The 20,414-nt window shown below is 38.1% G+C and overlaps 1 protein-coding gene across 4 annotated transcripts; it reads right to left on the reverse strand.

The window, feature by feature from the left end:
- Window positions 1-288: 288 nt before the first annotated feature.
- LOC149679756 (lethal(2) giant larvae protein homolog 1-like) lies at window positions 289-20,319 on the reverse strand. Of its 4 annotated transcripts, none has more exons than XM_089835561.1 (17): window positions 20,166-20,319; window positions 15,428-15,521; window positions 14,815-14,994; window positions 14,622-14,731; window positions 13,820-13,966; window positions 13,127-13,468; window positions 12,678-12,838; window positions 12,182-12,615; window positions 10,670-10,822; window positions 10,323-10,587; window positions 9,940-10,233; window positions 7,398-7,787; window positions 6,038-6,158; window positions 5,569-5,961; window positions 3,697-3,837; window positions 3,392-3,528; window positions 289-1,788 (listed from the first exon to the last, which is right to left on the reverse strand). In XM_089835561.1, the coding sequence occupies exons 2-17, from the start codon at window positions 15,509-15,511 to the stop codon at window positions 1,784-1,786; spliced, it is 3,357 nt and encodes a 1,118-aa protein (XP_089691687.1). In that variant the 5' UTR covers window positions 15,512-15,521; window positions 20,166-20,319; the 3' UTR covers window positions 289-1,783. The 4 variants fall into 4 exon arrangements, with proteins under 4 accessions (XP_089691687.1, XP_089691686.1, XP_089691688.1 ...); XM_089835560.1 differs by lacking the exon at window positions 20,166-20,319 and adding an exon at window positions 17,688-18,001; XM_089835562.1 differs by lacking the exon at window positions 20,166-20,319 and adding an exon at window positions 17,688-18,000 and having other exon boundaries at window positions 12,678-12,820.
- Between the last annotated feature and the right edge of the window lie 95 nt (window positions 20,320-20,414).

Below are 20,414 nucleotides of genomic sequence, written 5' to 3' on the forward strand. Positions count from 1 at the left end.
GGAAGGAAGCTTAACGTTGGTCGTTTAGTCGCTTAGTATGGGGCTCCATGGGCTGCCATCGGTCCTTCAGTATTGGTTCGTCGATGGTTATGACCCCTAAATATTCAGGAATCCAATATGGCCGCCATATGACGTCGTCACAAACACAAACAGCGGCAGATTTAAAACTCACCCAAAAATTACCGCTCCCACATCCACCTGACCTTGAACCCGGCCTACCAGCGTGATATTTCAAAGGTGTTGTAATAAGCGATGTTTTTTCACAAAACAATAAGAAAAACTATTAAATTTGTTATTAAACAATGTTTTTTTTATTAAGTTTTTCTCGTTATGCAAAAAAAGGGGAAAAACATCATTTCTTCACGTTTTTAGTTCCCAAACCACGAAATATTTATTCATTTATTTTTATTTTAATCTTAATCTTTAATTTTAAGCTTGAAGATTTTATAGTTATTTAAAAAATAAAATCCACAGTCATATCTTATGATTGTTTTTTTCTTTTTTTTTTACGATGCTACGTTACATATAAACTTTATACAAAAACTTTTTATGGGAAAAATAGATATTTTATTTTTGATAGCAAAAAGGAATGATTAAGAAGTTTCTTTTCTAGGCCTACTTTAGCAAAAAGGTAAGAAAAAATTGTTCAATTATGAAAAAAACATCGACCCATCCCAATAATCAATAATTTCCCTTGTTTTTCGAAGTAAAAAACACGTAAGAACTCTGAAAAAAGTTCAGTTAATTAGCCTTATTCCTGATCAGCGCCACCTACCCATAGCGGCGACTTTGAGAACTACTGTAAATCGGCAAGCCAACCACTCCAGATATCGCTAAAATCTGGTGACGTCATTTTTTGGTAAGACCCCGGGGCCGAGAGTGCCCGTCAGTGACGTCACCAGATTTTAGCGACATCTGAAGTGGTTGGCTTTCCGATTACAGTAGTTCTCAAAGTCACCGCTATAGGTAGGTGGCGCTGATCAGGAATAAGGCTAATTCGTAAATTCACATTTAAATTCAAATACATTTTTTTCTTTCTTTTTTACGACGGAATTTACGAATGAACTTATTCGTGATTGTTTTAAATTTAAAAAAACCCTGATAGAGGGGAAGGACAACACTTACGATTAATGAACGTCAATTTTGAATTTAGTCCTTTTGGGGCGGAAAAAATAAGTTTTAACGATAAAAAATTAATCTAACACTACTGATTGCACGATCAAAATATCATTCAAAATGTTCTTTTATAAATCTTAATTAGTAATTTAAACACTTAAAAATAATTAATTACGTTAAAGGAACAATTAACTTCTGGCAAGGTGTTTTTTCTTTTTTTTTCTCGTACAATTACTCAAAAACAATTTAATTTAATTTAAATGAACGTTAATTAATTAAGGCCTAATTAAGTTTAAGTGTAAGGGAGGGGTGGAATTATGTTGTTAAAAAATGTTATTAATTGGGCGACGTGTTTTTTAGGTTTAGGGACATACATGTATAAAAAATGGACCGTATATCAAAAAATGTTAATATCACTCCGCAAAAAACAAACAAGGACACTTTTTTTTTTTCTTATATTATTTTCCGTTTCATATCAAAATATCTCGTTAGTAATTTTTTTTTTAAACTATTAATTTACGATTTATGGGATTGTTTGTTTGTTTAAAAATAAAGTTTTCAAAATTTACTTGGATTTTATGCGGTGAATGTTTTATTAACGTCTTGGTCCAAGCAATGAAAATCCTCCTCAACGTATGTTAACTCTTCGATTTTCGCAATGGGCGCTTTAGTCTGTAACGGAAAGTTTCGCAACGCCTTCTTAGAAAATTGATTAAAGTCGGTTTTAGCGTTGTTAGTTTCATGTGTTATGTTTGTTAAAATTAGTTGAATTATGTATTGTATTAAGAATAACACGGAGTTGGACATTTTGTTAAGAACATTAATCATAAAATGATTTATAGGTCAATTTAGGTTCAGTGATGTCATGTGATGTGAACGTTGTTTATAATGCCAAGTTTATATCTATATAATTTTGTTATAGCTTAATCGAATAAGACTTGCACTAATCAATTTAACATAAGGATTGATTTGCGATTAATCGATTAAGTTTAAATTTTTGGCTACGTGTGGTTATGTAATACACAAACGTAGCTATTACGATCACTGTTTGTTAGTTTGTAAGTGTGTTCGTGCGTGTGTGTGTGGGGGGGGGTCTCGGATACACGAAAAACAAGTTGGGCTATAATCGTATCGTATTCTTTCGATTAATCCATTTAGGTTTTGATTTTTGGCTACATGTGGTTATGTAATATACAAACGTAGCTATTACGATCACTGTTTGTTAGTTTGTAAAAGTGTTCGTGCGTGTGTGGATCTCGGGTACACGAAAAACAAATTTGGATATAATCGTATTCTTTCGATTAATCGACTAAGTTTCAATTTTTGGCTACATGTGGTTATGTAATATAAAAACGTAGCTATTACGATCACTGTTTGTTAGTTCGTAAGTGTGTTCGTGTGTGTGTGGACCCTGGATACACGAAAAACAAGTTTGACTATAATCGCATTCTTTCGATTAATCGATTTAGGTTTTGATTTTTGGCTACATGTAGTTATGTAATACACAAACGTAGCTATTACGATCACTGTTTGTTAGTTTGTAAGTGTGTTCGTGCGTGCGTGTGTGGATCCCGGGTACACGAAAAACAAGTTTGGCTAATCATATTCATTCGATTAATCGATTTAGGTTTTAATTTTTAGCTACTTGTAGTTACGTAATATAAAAATCAAACTATTGCGTTCATAGTTTATTCGTTTGTATATGGATGAGCGTGTGCGGAACTATTGTACACGAAAAACAATTAAGGGTCTAGAAACGAATTAAGGCAACTTTTTATATACGAAAAATAATTTTGTATGGACCCTTGATGAATCTATATTTGCGACCGCTCTTCATAAAACAATATAGTACTTTCAAATGTCCAACTCCCGCAACATATTAAAAACGTTTCAGCTAAGCGTTACTTCAGGGCGGCAGTTAAGTAATTGTATTAAAACTTCTGACAAGTTAACAACAGCAGCGCAAAAAAGCCATTTACTGCCGGCCGTTCGCTTTAACGTTCTAAAAAACATAGGGGGGAGATACTTGCTGACCTCTATCAAGTAGATAGTTTTGGGAGCAGAATTGGGCTTCAATGAGGAGGTGGTACTAGATACAACAGTCTTGGTGGCGCAAACCACCCCCATTTTGCCAACTACACAATACACGAGATACAAAACATTTTGTTTTTCATCGTAGTTTCCAAAATAAGCCTTTTTAAAGTCAAAAAAAACCCGAAAAAAAAAAAAAAAAAAAAAAAAAAAAAACTCCGATAAAAACCTTTTGGTTACTTACTTTCGGATGTAGAATTAGTGATCACGTCTGATGTAAATGATTTTGAGGTCATAGTGACGGTTGTTTCCTGCGTTTTGATGGTCCTAGATTCCTCTCTCTTCTCAACAACAACCATGGACGATTCCTCGGACAATGAACTAACGGATAAATTGCAAAATTCAAAGTTACGCTACGCTACGAAGTTAATTCATAAAATTAACTTTTTTTGCCAGAGTTTGTTTTTTTTCTTCTTAAAAACACGAAAAACATTTCACAAAAACAACTACAAAGGCGGCCCAAAAGCCCATATAAAATTAGTGTCCTACGCTAAATGATCTTTGATGCTGTCCACAGTTATATCCAATTCGCGTTTATCATCGGAATCTTGAGAGATTTGAGACGTATTGATGTCTTTCGTGACAGTCTTGAGAATGTAAGCCGTTTCTATCGAATTGATTTCTTTCTCGCTGGTGGTGATGGAAGCCAAAAACCAAACCAAACCAAAACGAAACGGAAAAATAAACAAGCGGCGTAATAAGCAATTAGTGCTGGAACTACATCGTTACTTCTCTAAACGCAGTGAGTGTTACTGCCAGCACAACTACCTCAAAAATTATATCAACTTCCGACAAATATTAAAATACAACTACTGTTACAAGCTGCGTGTCTGTAGCGGCACATCTACAGCACAAGGCGCAGTGAAAATGTGAAGTACATTTAAGGTGGAATTCATGAACGTCGGACGCAATGCCATTTTTTAGTACAGGCGAAGGCAGGGCGTCGTACGCAAACGTCCTCCTGCCTTCCCCTGTACTAAATTACGTTGCGTTCGACGTTTATGAATTCAACCTTAAATGGGGTTTCCATTTACAGCTACAGAGCAACTTGAAGATTGCAGAGTATCATATACAGAGCAACTTGAAGATTGCCGAGTATCATATACAGAGCAACTTGAAGATTGCCGAGTATCATATACAGAGCAACTTGAAGATTGCCGAGTATCATACAGAGCAACTTGAAGATCCAATTGCTCGAGAGCAGTAAATGGAAAACATCGTTAGGCTATTACTTTTTGTGTTCGTTAGGCTATTACTTTTTGTGTTCGTTAGGCTATTACTTTTTGTGTTCGTTAGGCTATTACTTTTTGTGTTCTTGTTAAAATGTGCAACGTTTGACGCACCAATCAAGTGCTTAGCCTTAAAAACACGACCTTCGCTAAGTTTAATTACGATATATTAAGCTTAACATCAAAAACTAAAAACCTTTTTACTTGTAAAACCTTATGGTTACTGGTTTAAGAACCAAATTTTTTATAACATACTAACAGGGTTCATACAACTTTTGGAAAACAAATTTCCCTGAGATTTCCAGGTTTTTCTTCACATACTTCCCTGAATTTTCCTGAGTTACGAGCCTCCAAAGTATAGTCTAATGCTATTCCTATGGAGGGGGTTGTTTGTTTACGTTTTGCTTAATTACTCGGCCCCTGTTTATCGTAGCCCAAGGTTTTTAGTATGGTTGGATGGGGGATAAATTGGACTATAACATACTCAAAGGACATCCCCGTATCTCTAGTAGAACCAGAGTTACGAGCCTCCAAAGTTGGGTGTAATGCTATTCCTATGGAGGGGGTTGTTTGTTTACGTTTTGCTTAATTACTCGGCCCCTGTTTGTCGTAGCCCTAATTTTTTAGTATTGTTAGATGGGGGACAAATTGGACTATAACATACTCAAAGGACATCCCCGTATCTCTAGTAGAACCAGAGTTACGAGCCTCCAAAGTTGGGTGTAATGCTATTCCTATGGAGGGTATGTCTATGAACATTTTGCTTAATATCTCGGCCCCTGTTTGTCGTAGCCCTAAGTTTTTAGTACTGTTGGAAAGAGGACAAATTGGGCTATAACATACTCGAAGGACATCCCCGTATCTCTAATACAACCAGTGTTACGAGCCTCCAAAGTTTAATGTATTTTCCATGAGGTTTTTGTCAACTATTTATTTCCCTGATTTTTCCAGGTTTGTATGAACACTGTACTAAGCCTAATTTATGGTATTAGGCTAGACCTACAACTATTAAAACTTACCAAAGCCTTACCTTTTAAAGATTCATCAATTACCGAACAAGGTTTAACACACATAGGCTTAAAAGTTATAACTATTAAAATAATAATAATAATAATAATTAAAAGTCACATACCCATTAACTTCAACAATTGGTGACGTAATGGGGCTAGCCTTCTTTTTGATTTCCTTCTCAATGACATCCTTAACGGGAGAGGAGGGTTCTTCCTTCTTAATTTCCTCATCAATTTTGGCATCAATCCCTCGTTCATTTACAACCGTATCAACTTTCTGAATCTCCTCCTCGGTGGCGTCTCCGTTCGTTTCGGGTTCGAGAGTGTTGGACTCATCGGCATCTTCGTCTTCAACAGTGATAGTTACCACAGCGGGTCTGGCACCTTCCGGTAACTCAAGATGACATTTAACATCCGTAATCGCGGTGGTTGACAACGAAAATCGCAAAAATTCGCAGGGAGAATGCAAGAAGAAACCGTGACCAGTTCGTGCGAATACTAAACTGGAAATGCCACTAAAAATTTTCGATTAAAAGTATAATTAATAAGCAATTAGATTCATTAATTAAGGTTAATCTCAATTAAGCATACTTAATATCTTCGCGCTTGATACAATTTTGAACTAATTGTCTCCTAAGATCTGGCACCGTGAATATACTAACGTCACCTTGATTCGTAAGGCAAGTCATGCAATATTCCGAGTAACTTTCGTCTGAAAATCAAGTAAAACGCAATAGCGTGTAAAAAATACAGTCTAAGCATAGCCCACTTGATCACGCTGGCTGCACGCGCTATAGAAGCCCGCTCAATCGACCCTAAAAATGAGCATAACATATAATAGGTTCGGTCTAAACTATTTGAAAACCCGTCTGGTTTTAACATGGGCGGCGTCTATGGGAGGGGACCAGTTTTATCAACGTTTTTGACAATATTAGTGCATCCACTGGTTCAAATCTCTTGAATTTTTAATGAGACGTGTACTGAAAGGTTAGATATTATCCTGTAAAATTTAAAGTCTTCAGCTATAATAGTTTTTTTTTTATAAAAAATAAAAATCATCACATAGTAGAGAAATTGAAGGATTTAAATCTTTCAATATGTGATGATTTTTATTTTTTATAAAAAAAACTATTATAGATGAAGACTTTAAATTTTACAGGATAATATCAAACCTTTCAATACACGTCTCATTAAAAATTCAAGAGATTTGAACCAGTGGATGCACTAATATTGTCAAAAACGTTGAAGAAACTGGTCCCCTCCCATAGACGCCGCCCATGTTAAAACCAGACGGGTTTGAAAGGTTAGATTTAGACCGAACCAATGTGACGCGCCGTATTCGCGAGTTAACATGTAAAAACAAGACGGCCCAAGGGCTCGTAATAGTAGCCATATCGTACGAGTGAATAGCCCCTCTATACCCTACCCTACTGAGTGAATAACCCCTCTATACCTTACCCTAATGAGTGAATAGCGCTATATTTTTCAATGCTTAAATGATTTACCGTGCATAAAATCAGAGTGAATAGCCCCTCGATTTTTAGAGATAAGAATAAATAATAAAAAACTCGGGAGTTTCTATCAAGTCTCTATGGTTCAGTTGTTAGAATGTCTGCCTATTGCGCCAGCGACCCGGGTTCGATTCCCGGGTCTGACCTGAAAATATTTTAATTAAAATTAAATCTCTAACCGAGCCCAGTTACCCCTATGGGTGGGTTGTGGTAATATAAAGTTCCTTTTAAGCTAAAATCTGACGATAACGAAGCGACAACCCCGGCCACTACTACTACTACTACTACTACTACTACGACGGCTCGGGTCAAACTAAGAGCCTATCGTATACTACGATATGGCTAAAAATCGTTTGGACGGGCTTCTAGAGCCCCTGCAGCCAGCGTGCGTGATCAAGTGGGCTATGGTCTAAGTTACCTCAAAAACATTATAAACTTACCAGTTTTATGCCTAAACTTAGCCATTCCAACTTTACGAACGCGGGAACCTTCGTGAGCCGTCAACTTGAACTTGCAATAAGGTTTCAAGCTGGGCAACGTGAAAATCTTGAACTGTTCCTCGGAACAAATAAGAACGCGATGGCTTCCAACCGTATCGGGAGCTTTAGCTCTATTATTAGAGATTTCCATAGGTTCCGGTAAGGGATATCCAGTATGGTCCAAAATCTGTATGTTTATAACGGGAGCGCGATGTTTAAGTTGTATCTCTTTGCCCAATTGACAAGCGACAGCATCCGAGCCTCGTTTCTCGCTGCCGGGAATGGAAATGGTGAAGACAAAGATGGCACCCGAGTTTGTTCCAGCCCATAATGTGGGACTCATCATTGTACCTTTTGAAAAAAGGGTTAAGGATTAACGCAATGTTTCGGGAAACGTTCATTAACGTCTGTCCCATATTTCTATATATTTATTAACTAGGGTTGTAAGTCGGAAAATTTTCCGACTTACAACCCTAGAATGGACCGAGCTTTATTTTTCCGGAAAATTTTCCGTATTTTTCCGCTACCGGTTTTTCAATTAAAAAGTTAAAACTTTAAAATTTTTCAATTGCCTTTCTTTTCAAAACATTCATTATTTTGTTTTAGGTGAATTCGGAGGGGTAAAAAATTGTCCAAGGGCACAGAGTCTAGTGACCCCTATTCTCTATAGCAAAAGCTCACTCATTGGCTATCGCTTGCATGCATAGGGTTACTGTTTGCTCTTATGACGGTATAAGGCGTTAGAGAGTCGAGAACTAACCGTTAAGAGACCCAAGTGAAACTAAAATTATCAGGCATAAAGGATAGTGATCGTCTGCGTCATTGTAAGGGAAACGAGGTGTTATGTTGTTAATGTTATTAAGTTTGTTAACCCTGTTTAAAGTCACAAATTATGGGAAAATCAACCACTAATATTTGGTGGTACTTTAATAGATCTACTAAAGATGGCAAAATAACTGGAGAATGTTTTAAATTAGGGGTGTGCGGGTAGTGATTTTTCCATTTCGAATCGGGTTCGGGTAATCAAAAATATTGTTATCGGGTATCGGGGCGGGTACCCGAATTTTTGTCGGGTATTCGGGTAATTAGGCTTAGCTGAAAAATGGTTGTCGGGTAATAGTCGGGTATTAAAAGTTAGACGAATAGTTATCAGGGGTGGGTACCCAAAATGTTTTGCCTGGTATTAGGGTAATTAAGCTTAAATAAATACATATTTCCTTCAAAAATTCCCTTTAGTACACTATTATTACAGTTATATCTCAATCCTGGGTTATTCAATGTATAATCTTTCTTAATTTCTTTCTTTTTGATGCTTTCTTTAACTTCTGGTTCCGCTTTCACCTTCTTAACCCTTAGTCTTATTTCAACACAGAATACTGGCAATGGGATGATATAGGTGTGTCGCGCTGCGTGCGGTGATTCTAGTCTGTCTCAGAAAGAAACTACCACAGAACGCATACCTTATGTGAACTAAATTTCACCTTGAAACAGTGTTTCATGGAATTTCGTCATTCTTAAAATTTCAAAGGGTGGTCCCCTTTCACTTCATATTCCTATTTTTCTACCCGCGAATAACCCGACAACCAGTTTCAGCTTGTCACGGGTAATGGGGGGGATTATTTTTACTACCCGAGTAGTTTCGAATAGTTGGAAAATTCATTTTCGGGTATCGGGGCGGGTACCCGACCCGATACCCGAACGGGTAATCTTCGGGTATCGGGTACCCGCACACCCCTATTTTAAATCTTTAAAAGTTAGATAGATTGACTCAAAGCTCACATAATTGCTAGTTTTATATTTTTCCGATTAGCGGAAAATTTTCCGGAAAATTTACAACACTATTATTAACCAAGCCTTACTGAAAATAATACTTTTTATATAATTCCGACCAATCGCGTAACGCCCCATCTTATTAACAAAACAAATATGTCAATTCCTGGTAATTGTGAAATTAAATTTTAACGCGAGATGTGATAAAAATTACGCGAGGTGCGTCATTTAAAGAAGAACTCGCGCTGTAACTTCAAACATTACTATTTCTGACGAAAGATCCCGTGGGAAAACCATGCTACACAACAAAAACAAAAACGAAAACAGAAAAACAAGCTCAACATAAACTATTAAAGTTTACCATAATCTGATTCCTGATCTGTTTGAGCATGTAACATAATTAGTAATTAGTACTTAAAGCAAAGCGCGAGTCACGTAATTCCCCTACAACTTGGTTGGAACTTAAGGAAAGTCAACTTGACGGGGAACCACGTGACCCGCGCTCTTTGCTTTAAAAACATTAAAAATCTAATTCAGGGAAAGACCAACAACAAGACAAGACAAGACAAGACAAGACAAAACAAGACAATAAGACAATGACACTCTTTCTTTAAATTACCTTCCCGAATGGTAGCTGCGTGTAATATCAAGAAATAATTTAAATTAAAACCCAATTTTAAATCTCAAAATTAAGTCTAAAGGAATTAATAAAACACACAGAATTGACCCTCACTGTTGACAATGAAGCTCTTGGCCAAATAAAGACATCGAACCATGGATCCCAATGCGTCATCCGTTGACCGAGCCTCAATTGCTCTTTCCACAGGCTTAGTTTCGATACTGGGCGATGTTAACGCCGCTTCATCGTCCTTCCTGGTCTCTTTAGGGCTGCTAGTCTTGGGTTCCGGGGTCTTTTCACGTTTATTACGTTGAGAACGACCTTTCCTCAATCGCCTGAATGATTCTCTCAAAGATTTCTTGAACGATTTACGTCTGGACATCGAGATATCACCAGCAGCCGTCATATCTGAGAGTGGAGTGGACACACGTAATTCCTTCTTGGTTTCTTTCCTCGAGGGTAATTAAGAATTAAGGGAAGGGTTAATTAAAACTTACCATTAGGGTTGAGCGTACACTTGGCCATCACAGATTTCTTTTGAGCATAATCGAATAAACCAAAACCATGTGCTGTCCCAGCCGCGATTAAACTCCATTCCGTATGAAAAGCTAAAGCGGTAATAGCCGCTGGTGGAGAAAGTTGAACGATAACGGAAGGTTGAAACCCAGGGTCTAATTTTATCGTTCCTTGACGGCTACTAAGTTGGTCGTGTCCTTTCCAGACAAAGCTATCTCTGTCACCAACTATATTTAGTTGACAAACCTTAAAACAGTGATTAAAACAGCCATGCTGCGTAAGGTCAAAGGTCAAATAGTAAAAGAATAAGTTAATTTAGTTAATTTACTTCTAATTCCTTATCAGCTTCCTCGGTGTTGAACTTGAATACAATTACTTGTCCAGCCGTTCCAGCAATAATCAAAGTACCACTAAGTACGCATAGTAATGTTTTTTTGATGGCCAGTCTGGGGTCATCGCTATAAGGGTCAAAAGTGCCAACCTAGAAAGATTTAAGAAGAAAAATGATGAATGTCAACCGCAGCACGCCGCGACAATCGTTCAACGTCAACACGCACGCACGCAGCAACAATCGTTCAAAGTCAACCACAACACGCAGAACAATCGTTCAAAGTCAACCACAACACGCAGAACAATCGTTCAAAGTCAACCACAACACGCAGAACAATCGTTCAAAGTCAACCACAACACGCAGAACAATCGTTCAAAGTCAACCACAACACGCAGAACAATCGTTCAAAGTCAACCACAACACGCAGAACAATCGTTCAAAGTCAACCACAACACGCAGAACAATCGTTCAAAGTCAACCACAACACGCAGAACAATCGTTCAAAGTCAACCACAACACGCAGAACAATCGTTCAAAGTCAACCACAACACGCAGAACAATCGTTCAAAGTCAACCACAACACGCAGAACAATCGTTCAAAGTCAACAAAGTCAACCACAACACGCAGAACAATCGTTCAAAGTCAACCACAACACGCAGAACAATCGTTCAAAGTCAACCACAACACGCAGAACAATCGTTCAAAGTCAACCACAACACGCAGAACAATCGTTCAAAGTCAACCACAACACGCAGAACAATCGTTCAAAGTCAACCACAACACGCAGAACAATCGTTCAAAGTCAACCACAACACGCAGAACAATCGTTCAAAGTCAACCACAACAGGCGGAACAATCGTTCAAAGCCAACCACAACAGGCGGAACAATCGTTCAAAGCCAACCACAACAGGCGGAACAATCGTTCAAAGCCAACCACAACAGGCGGAACAATCGTTCAACGTCAACCACAACACGCAGAACAATCGTTCAAAGTCAACCACAACACGCAGCAACAATCGTTCAAAGTCAACCACAACACGCAGAACAATCGTTCAAAGTCAACCACAACACGCGGAACAATCGTTCAAAGTCAACCACAACACGCGGAACAATCGTTCAAAGTCAACCACAACACGCAGAACCAATCGTTCAAAGTCAACCACAACACGCAGAACCATCGTTCAAAGTCAACCACAACACGCAGAACAATCGTTCAACGTCAACCACAACACGCAAAACAATCGTTCAACGTCAACCACAACACGCAAAACAATCGTTCAACGTCAACCACAACACGCAAAACAATCGTTCAACGTCAACACGCACGCCAGCAACAATCGTTCAACGTCAACACGCACGCCAGCAACAATCGTTCAACGTCAACACGCACGCCAGCAACAATCGTTCAAAGTCAAGCACAACACGCAGAACAATCGTTCAAAGTCAACCACAACACGCAGCAACAATTGTTCAACGTCAACACGCAATATCCCCAAGATCAACTTACCTTTCTGAAAGGAGGCCATTCTTCCTCTTCGCTCGGACTCTGTTCAGGATCATCGGAAACAAAGAACGCCGATGTTTTCAAAGTATACAAATGATTTAAGGCCACCCCTGAGGCATTCCAAAATCGAATAGTTCCATCCTCATGTCCAGTTAGCAAGAGATCACGGACAGTTTCAGTCGGGGCTTCATTAACGCCACCATTAATGGGCCAATCCATATCGGAATATTTCCAATCAGTCTGTTTCTTTCCGGCTTCGACTATTTTATTCCATAACTCTTCGGGAACATCGCCACAATGTTGCGAACAAGTAATAGCGGAAGAATGAAGACTCGATAGATAAGGGAGACGGAATTGGGGAAACCCTTCCGATAATAGATCAATTGCAACTATCTCCTCTTCGACTAAAGCTATTAAAGCTTTGGGGCTACCTAATTCTGCAAAATTAACTTAAGTTTAATTAATACGCGGCTAAACAAGAGATAATTAAGGATATTACCATCATCATCTATCGTAAAAAAGTCAACAACTTTGGAAGTAAAATCGAGAACTTGGTGTTTTTCACCAGCGATTATGGACAACGTATGACGGTCGCCGTAACTGGCTCGAGGCATACCGCCCGTAAAAACGATGAAATCATCCCTAATTTCATTTAAAAACCTTTAAAACCTAACCCTAATTAACTACAGATAAATAATTAGCCTTATTCCTGATCAGCGCCACCTAATCATAGCGGCGGCTTTGAGAACTACTGTAATCGGCAAGCCAATCAGATGTCGCTAAAATCAGGTGACGTCACTGACGGGCACTCTCGGGGTCTCACCAAAAATGACGTCACCAGATTTTAGCGACATCTGGAGTGGTTGGTTTGCCAATTACAGTAGTTCTCAAAGTCGCCGCTATGGTTAGGTGGCGCTGATCAGGAATAAGGCTAATTAACAACTGTACCCGTCTTTCCCAGCATTCAACACCAATTTCGTGATAGATTTGCAAGGAAATGGACCATAAGGGCTTTGAGGGTTTTCCTTTGGTTTGGATGGATCGGAAACATCCCACGTAATATAGCTGCCATCATTATGGGCACTAATAAAAGACTTTCCATTCCTGTTCCACGAAATGGACTCCAACTGTTGTTGATTGCCCACAAAAGTACTTTCAACAGCCATTTTAGTACAATCCCACAAGACGATTAAACCGCGATTATAACCAATTAAAATCTTATCAGAATCGGCTGGGTGTTGAGAAATGGCTTCAACTGCGCCAGGGTTGACTTTAAAGTCATCGGGAACGCTAGAAAGTTCGTTTGTTTAAGTCTTATTGAAGAGTTCCGGACGATTGGTTAGAGCCCATTAAAGGGACTGCAAAGAAGGCATCGGCGGGTGGGTAAAAATTATTTGAAATACGTCACAGACATCACGTGATGCCAAGATACAAAGGCTCCTCATGGAGTGGAACTGGACATCTAGTCCTTGTTTTTCGCGAGATTGCAGCGCCAATTCCATGAAAGGATAGTTTTCGAAATAAAACGAACTAAGCTTCTTTGAACAACGCCTCTCCTTGGTCACGTGCCTCTGACGTATTTCAAATAATATTTACCCACCCGCCGATGCCTGCTTTACAGTCCCTTTAAGGATAAGATACCTTTGCATAACTACATCTTGGCAAATAAGTTTTTCCTCAAGAACCTTCAAGTTTAATACATCGACAGTGTAAATGTTGCCCGATTCGGTTCCCAACCATAGCTGCTCATTATTGGACCGTACGCAAGTTGCAGATACTTTTTGTAGCCTAAAATATTTTAATTAGTGCGCAAATATCTAAAAATATTTTAGCTGAAGATAATAATTTGAAGTTTAAATATTTCGGGCGCAATAATAATTTTTGTGTACGAACAATAGATCAAACATAATGTTCTTGTGAGAATTTGAAGAAAAATGTCACTACGGTTTGAATGATTTAAAAAAATTGATTAAAGGCAAGAAGCAAGAAGTGATATCTAGTTTATTAGGAATAGGGAGAAGGTATAAATTCGCCCCCACATTCCTAGCTTTATCTCCAGTCTAAATATCTAGTTTATTAGGGAGAAGGTATAAATTCGCCCCCACATTTCCAGACAGCTTTATCTCCAGTCCAAACGTTACGTAGGTCCGGAGTTAATCCCCGCCTCTAAATTACAACCAGCAATCATCTCATTGGTTCTTGAAAACTCACGTCAGCGCGACCGACGCGAATGACGCAAATTACGCAATTTCTGACTGAGGAGAGGCAGCGAAATAGCCCGGCCTCCTTTTACGTCCCCCCTTGTATTTTGAAAGGGGGGACTGGGACTATGGCGCGCGCGTATACTTAGGCATCTTATACCCTCTCCCTAATAAACTAGATATCACTTCTTGTAATATTTAAACTTCAACTACTGTCTTCTAGCCACAAAATCAAAACTTACTGCTTCTCTAATTCTAACTCTTTAACTTCAATTAAGACGGATTTATCATTTTTAACATCAATTTGCCACAAATGTAAAGTACTATCATCAAGAAGTGTAATTAACCTTCCCTAAAGTCGAATTAAAAATAATTTAATGACTAAACTAGCTTAGGAAATTATTAAAAGACTAAAATATATAATAGACTACGGACTTGATTCTCCAAGAACTGAATATGAGTAACGGCAGCTTCATTTTCGTGTTGATTACTAAATTCCACACCTGGTTTCCCATAAACCCTAATTTGCCCATTACGGGTACCAATAGCCATTAATTTTAATTTCGGGTCCCATGCTAATGCACTTGGGCGATGTGGGAAGCCGTGTGCTATGGTCTATTGGTTGAAATTTCTCAGTAAAAAATTTCATATCACCAGAAGTGAGATGAGACCAGAAGTACTGAGCTAACCAAATTCTTCACTCGGCGAAAGTGAATATTCTTGATAACACACCAACGGTTGGCCCTCTAGTAGCGGTTTCAGAATTTCCCCTCCAAAACGAGAGACGCTCGCGGTGGTAGACGGCCCAACTAGATTCAAGGAGCCGCGCCCGTGTTCCGCGGCTTTAGGTTGAGGGGAAGGGGGTAGGAAATGTTTTTGGAACTCAGCCAATTTTTTTCTCTTTAGCGTAGACGCGAATGAAGCGGCGTAAAATCCTCAAATTTGTTCACTAATGCCAGGATCTATTACCAATGCTAGAGCCCTTCACTTCTAGTCTCATCTCACTTCTGATATCACTTAACATATCCCCTCCAAAAAACCACAATACCTTTGAAAACTGAAACAACTCCTTTTGTAACTTCAACCTTTCAGCGCTAGGCTGATGTCCTTTCCCTTTTATAAATTTAAGCATTTTGCAGCATCTACAAACCCAACCAGAAAACCCAAAAATTTTTCATTTTTCAAAAGGTATAAGATTTCGTATAAAATTAACTTTCGAAAAAGCGAGGGGCTATACACTCCAATTAGAAGGGATACACTGGTTAAGGTTTAATAAGCTCATAAAAATGTTTCTAAAAAGCTCGTTGGTCACTCTGAACTCATTTGACAGAGTGAATGACTTAAGTAAAATAGAGCTATCTCAGACGCCTTGGTGTGACCTCCCCCCATGCTATTTGCTCATAGAACCAAAACGGTACCAAACATGGCCGCCCACTGCCAAAGCTAAGCCCTTGACGTTTTACCTAGACACACACCGACGTCACAACTGAGATATCTCTATAGAGTGCTGTCAGAAGCGCCGGTGTGGCGTCACCCATGCTGTTTTCCCATAAAGAAAAACCGGTAACTGTCATGGCCGCTCATTGCTAAAGGCAGACTCGTGACGTTTAACCTTGGATCTGACGTCACAACTGACAGCACTCTATTAGGTCTGCTTAAATTATAGAATATGGAAAGTGCCCCAAGTTGGACTGTATGAAGCTCTATGAAGCAATAACATGAGGTGCCATTAGCCTATTTCAGCGTCTAGTTTTTGGCTGTTATGATAACTATAACATCGTTTTCAGACTAGGAGGATTGATACCATTACACCGTCCAGGAGGCTAGTCTGAAAACGATGTATAGGGAGCTAACAACTGGCTACTGGCTACGGGGAAGAGATAGTCTGACGTCACGCAGCCCCCCCCCCCTCTGGTTGGCATTTATGCGCGTAGAATACTGTTTCCAACCGTTAGCGGGGATGAAACTCCAGTAAGAGATAGACTAATGGCACCCCATGTTATTTCCCCATAGAGCTTAATACAGTCGAAGGCAGAGGGCTGCCATTACCCTATAAAAGGGCGTGACGTTTCAGGGGTCAGAACTGTTAGCTCCGTATAGGTCACAGAGCAAAACACAGACAACAGAGCTATCTTAGAATCCTTAGTGTGACGTCACAAATGCTATTTATGGTACCAAACATGGCCGCCCACAGCAAAAGCTAAGCCTGTGCCGTTTTACCAAGGCACTGACGTCACAACTGAGATAGCTCTACTGAGAAAAACTACATCAGTTCCTAAAAGAACCCCTCTCAAACATTCATGGGGGTATAATCATTTAAAAATATTTTGAAAGAATGATATCATGCATTGTGTTCAATCTAAATGTCAATTCATGGAATTAATAAAAGCAAAACACTTTAGACTATCACTATGAATTCATGAATCATGGGGCCATGCCTCTTATAATTTGCATCTTACGATGCAAAACTAATAGATAGTTTACACACATGGAGGATTCATACCATTTACACCAGTAGCCAGGCTACCAGGAGGACAGAAACCCGTCTGCTTTTTATCCTTAAGGTAGCCCGGCCTCCTGGTATAAATAGTATGAACCCTCCACGTGCGTAAATTATCTATTCCGTAGTGAGTAGCCCCTCGGTTACAATTTTTAAACCCTTCGTTAGCCCCAACACAGTTAAGCCGTTTGACAAGTATTTCCCCCGGTTTTTTTATTTTTTAATCTTTAGAATCTTAAGTATATCAAATGACAGTGTCACTATCACGCTTGTAGATAAAACCAAGCGTATATTATACGCTCCTCGGAGTATTGAGAAACCTTTTCATGAAGCCAAATATTTAAAAATATAAAAAAAGAAATCGACAATTTCTCTAAGCCTAACTTAAAAATTCTAAAATAAAAATATTCCCAATGGAATTCCTTATTAATTACGAAGAAGAGTCTTGGCTGGCATTAAAAAAACAACACGCAACTTATAAAATTGATGAGATAGTTCGCTAGGCCTAAATAGTGGGTTTGGTCGAAACGGATGTTCACCTTATGCATACATGTACCCACCAAGTTTTTGGGAAGCCGTAAAAAAATGCAGGCCTACAATATTATCCAAGGTCTTTGACAAAGGGGGGGGGGTCATAACACGAGGGGATAAGAGACAATGTCTAGGGCTAAGAGCTAAGCCTAATTTTTGACATTGTTCTTATGAATCAATCTTGCCAAAAAGCCGTACAAAAGAAACCCTAAAAACGCGTCTAGAGACAAAGCACATATCCATCCCCCTTTTAAAAACACAAAAACGATTTACTCACGGATAATGAACCGTAGTTTGGGGGTTTATTTTACCGCACAATGATGCTAAGTAAAGTTGCACAGGTTTATTTCAGGTAAAACCGTACGTACGATGCACTATAAAGCGACGAGGCTTACTGGTTTAGTATAAACTGACAGGTGTGACTGGCGCCGAAAAGGTAGACAACACAAACAACACCAGGTAAAACCTATACGAATATCTGTCAAATGACAGCCGCACTTGAACACCGGCGTTTAAAAAAAAAACTACTACAGTAACACCACGAACTGACAGCCGCTACGGACGAAGCCACGCCAAAAATGTCTAAAACTTGTAGTCTGTAGACAAAAGCAAAGCTTGCCCAGCGCGCGGCGATGTACTCTACTCCTATTGGTCGAAATAATTTTATATAAAAAACTAATTACGCGTGAGATTTAATTTACATCATAGTTTTGCGTACAAACCAAGATAATTTTCGATTTTAATGATAAATTTTAAATCTATTTTTACCGATTTATCATTCAAATATGACCTAATATTAAGGGAACTATTTTATCTATCCCTGATTCAGTGACAGTGAGAGAGAGGTATCTCGGGGCGGCACCCGTTTTATCCCACGTGACCTTTGCACGTGACGTAATGAATGGCGCGTAGGTCTTCGTTTTCGTTTCGCGCCTTATAAAAAAAATACTTGTAGCAGGTTTTTGGATACTTTCAGTACTAGTGAACCCGGCAGAAGCCGCACCGCAGATAGATATAAAATACAACCCCGCGTCTGGTTTGTAAATTGTAACATTTGTTTTTCTTTAAAAATAGTAAACCTTGATCTACTATTTCAACGAAACAAATGTAGAAAGGGCTAAAGATCTTTTTAGTATAATGTTTTCTTAGTCAATTTAGGAAATATGACACGGTTTAATGAGGTTTTAATAAACAAAACCTAAAACCCAACACGTAAATTGTTTCAAAACCACTCTCATTAATTAAAAAGAAACGCTCATAAAATAAATAAACCATGAAATTTATGCAAAAATATGGAAATGTTCCGTATGGTCCATAAAATCGGAATATTGGAAAAATAAATAAATAAAAAAAAAATCCGATCGCAATTTCTACTCTCTCTACCAACCCCTTCTTTTCCCCTCTAAATGTTTTTTTATGAAGAAAGTTACTAGTTAAAAACTTGCCCGGTATATCTTTTAAAGTTTCACTTCACAAAGAGTTAATGAAAAAAACATTTGACCATAAAAACTTGCTTACAATATAGAGTGGTCAATGAACCTTTCCCATATACATGTGTATTATTATTATCTAAAAAAACCTGTCCCGTTTATATAGGCTTATTCAAATACGGAAAATCAAAACATCCTTCCTTTTCTACATTATAAAACATGTATGGTTTTAAAGAATGTGTATTTTTTCTCCAAAAAAATTAATAATAAAATGGTTTATCACTCCTGAACGCGTTCAGAGTAAACAACTTATCAATAATAAATAATCCAATTAAGATCGGGATTTTAAATGAGGCCTAACAAATCAATTGCTATAGTATTTTATATGGAAAAATAAATTTTTATGATGTCACTCTCAAAAATATAATCCCTACGGAAGTTTGACATCTATAAAGGATGATCTAACACTATCTATAGCGGACGTTTTTCTTTGGCTTCACGTTATTCTGCTTTTAGTAAACTCGTTTAAAATACGCCCACAAGTAAAATATTTTTACTTCTTCTAAAGAACCATGACGAATTAGGGCTTGTTAACTAGTTTAAAAATGCTAAGCCTAAAAATTTCGATATCTCAAGACTTCGTAGTGGTCTCAAGCCTTAGAGAAGATAAGAATAAAAAAACCCCTTTGCTAACGTTTTGTTTTAGCCTTCAAGTTTTTAATTATGGGTTGGTAAATAATTATATACGGCTCGTTTGTACAAGTTTTTATACAGTGGTGTGTATATATTTTATAACGGAAATGTTTCTATAGTGTAAAATTATTAAATTTGAATAGTATAGTCTCAAAATACATCAAATAATTAGCAAGCTATTATCATAATTTGATATTTGAGCTGAATTTTTGATTTGCCGGCAATTGGGCGTCGGGATACTATCTTATCAATAAATAGTTCCTTTGATGTTTTATATATTTATAAAAAAAACGAACTTGACAAGCTAAGCCTACTTTCGTCTATTAACAACTGTTATCTTATTTTAGCGATTAGTCACTTTGAGGGGATATATTTAAGGCAGGGATAAAATGAGAACGAAATCTACACATGTAATAATAAATTACGATTCCTACAACCGTCTGTCACCGCGGGATAAGAGTCATTTCCTACAGAAATGATTGAACCCATTTCCGCAGCTAAATCAACATAGTAGTACTAGTTCTTGTTACCTAGGCCTTGGCTAACTCATTTGCATAATATAATTTCCACTGAAATCATTACATGCACTCTACCAGTTTCCCGTTTACCAAGAGATAAAGATAGTTACTCACCAATTGAAGCCAAACTTCCGCCGATTTTTCAATTAACTAATAAAATAGGAAAACTATAATTTTAAATTAAGATATTTAAATAACTGTTGCTTCGACAGTCGACTAAACTTTGGGTGGAACAACTTCACGTTCGGAATGGAATGACAGAAGGAAGCAAGCAGACAACTCAGCTTAAAAGAACTCAACAGAAAAATTTTCAAACCGCGTCACAGACTAGTCACGTGGTTTCGCCCGGTTAGTTCAGTCTTG

This window comes from Phalangium opilio, unplaced genomic scaffold (genome assembly GCF_054372755.1).
Source record: "Phalangium opilio isolate 3A_F unplaced genomic scaffold, DU_Popi_V2 ptg000041l_1, whole genome shotgun sequence".
In the NCBI taxonomy this organism is placed as follows: domain Eukaryota; kingdom Metazoa; phylum Arthropoda; class Arachnida; order Opiliones; family Phalangiidae; genus Phalangium; species Phalangium opilio.

Bases quoted from the DNA above. Each gene is read 5' to 3' on its own strand.
- LOC149679756 (XM_089835561.1), bottom strand. From the start codon at position 15,511: ATGCTTAAATTTATAAAAGGGAAAGGACATCAGCCTAGCGCTGAAAGG. The intron at 14,732-14,814 runs GTCCGTAGTCTA...ATTCGACTTTAG, and splicing joins TTCAGTTCTTGGAGAATCAA to GGAAGGTTAATTACACTTCT. The intron at 10,234-10,322 runs GTAAGTTTTAAT...CTCCACTCTCAG, and splicing joins GTGTACGCTCAACCCTAATG to ATATGACGGCTGCTGGTGAT.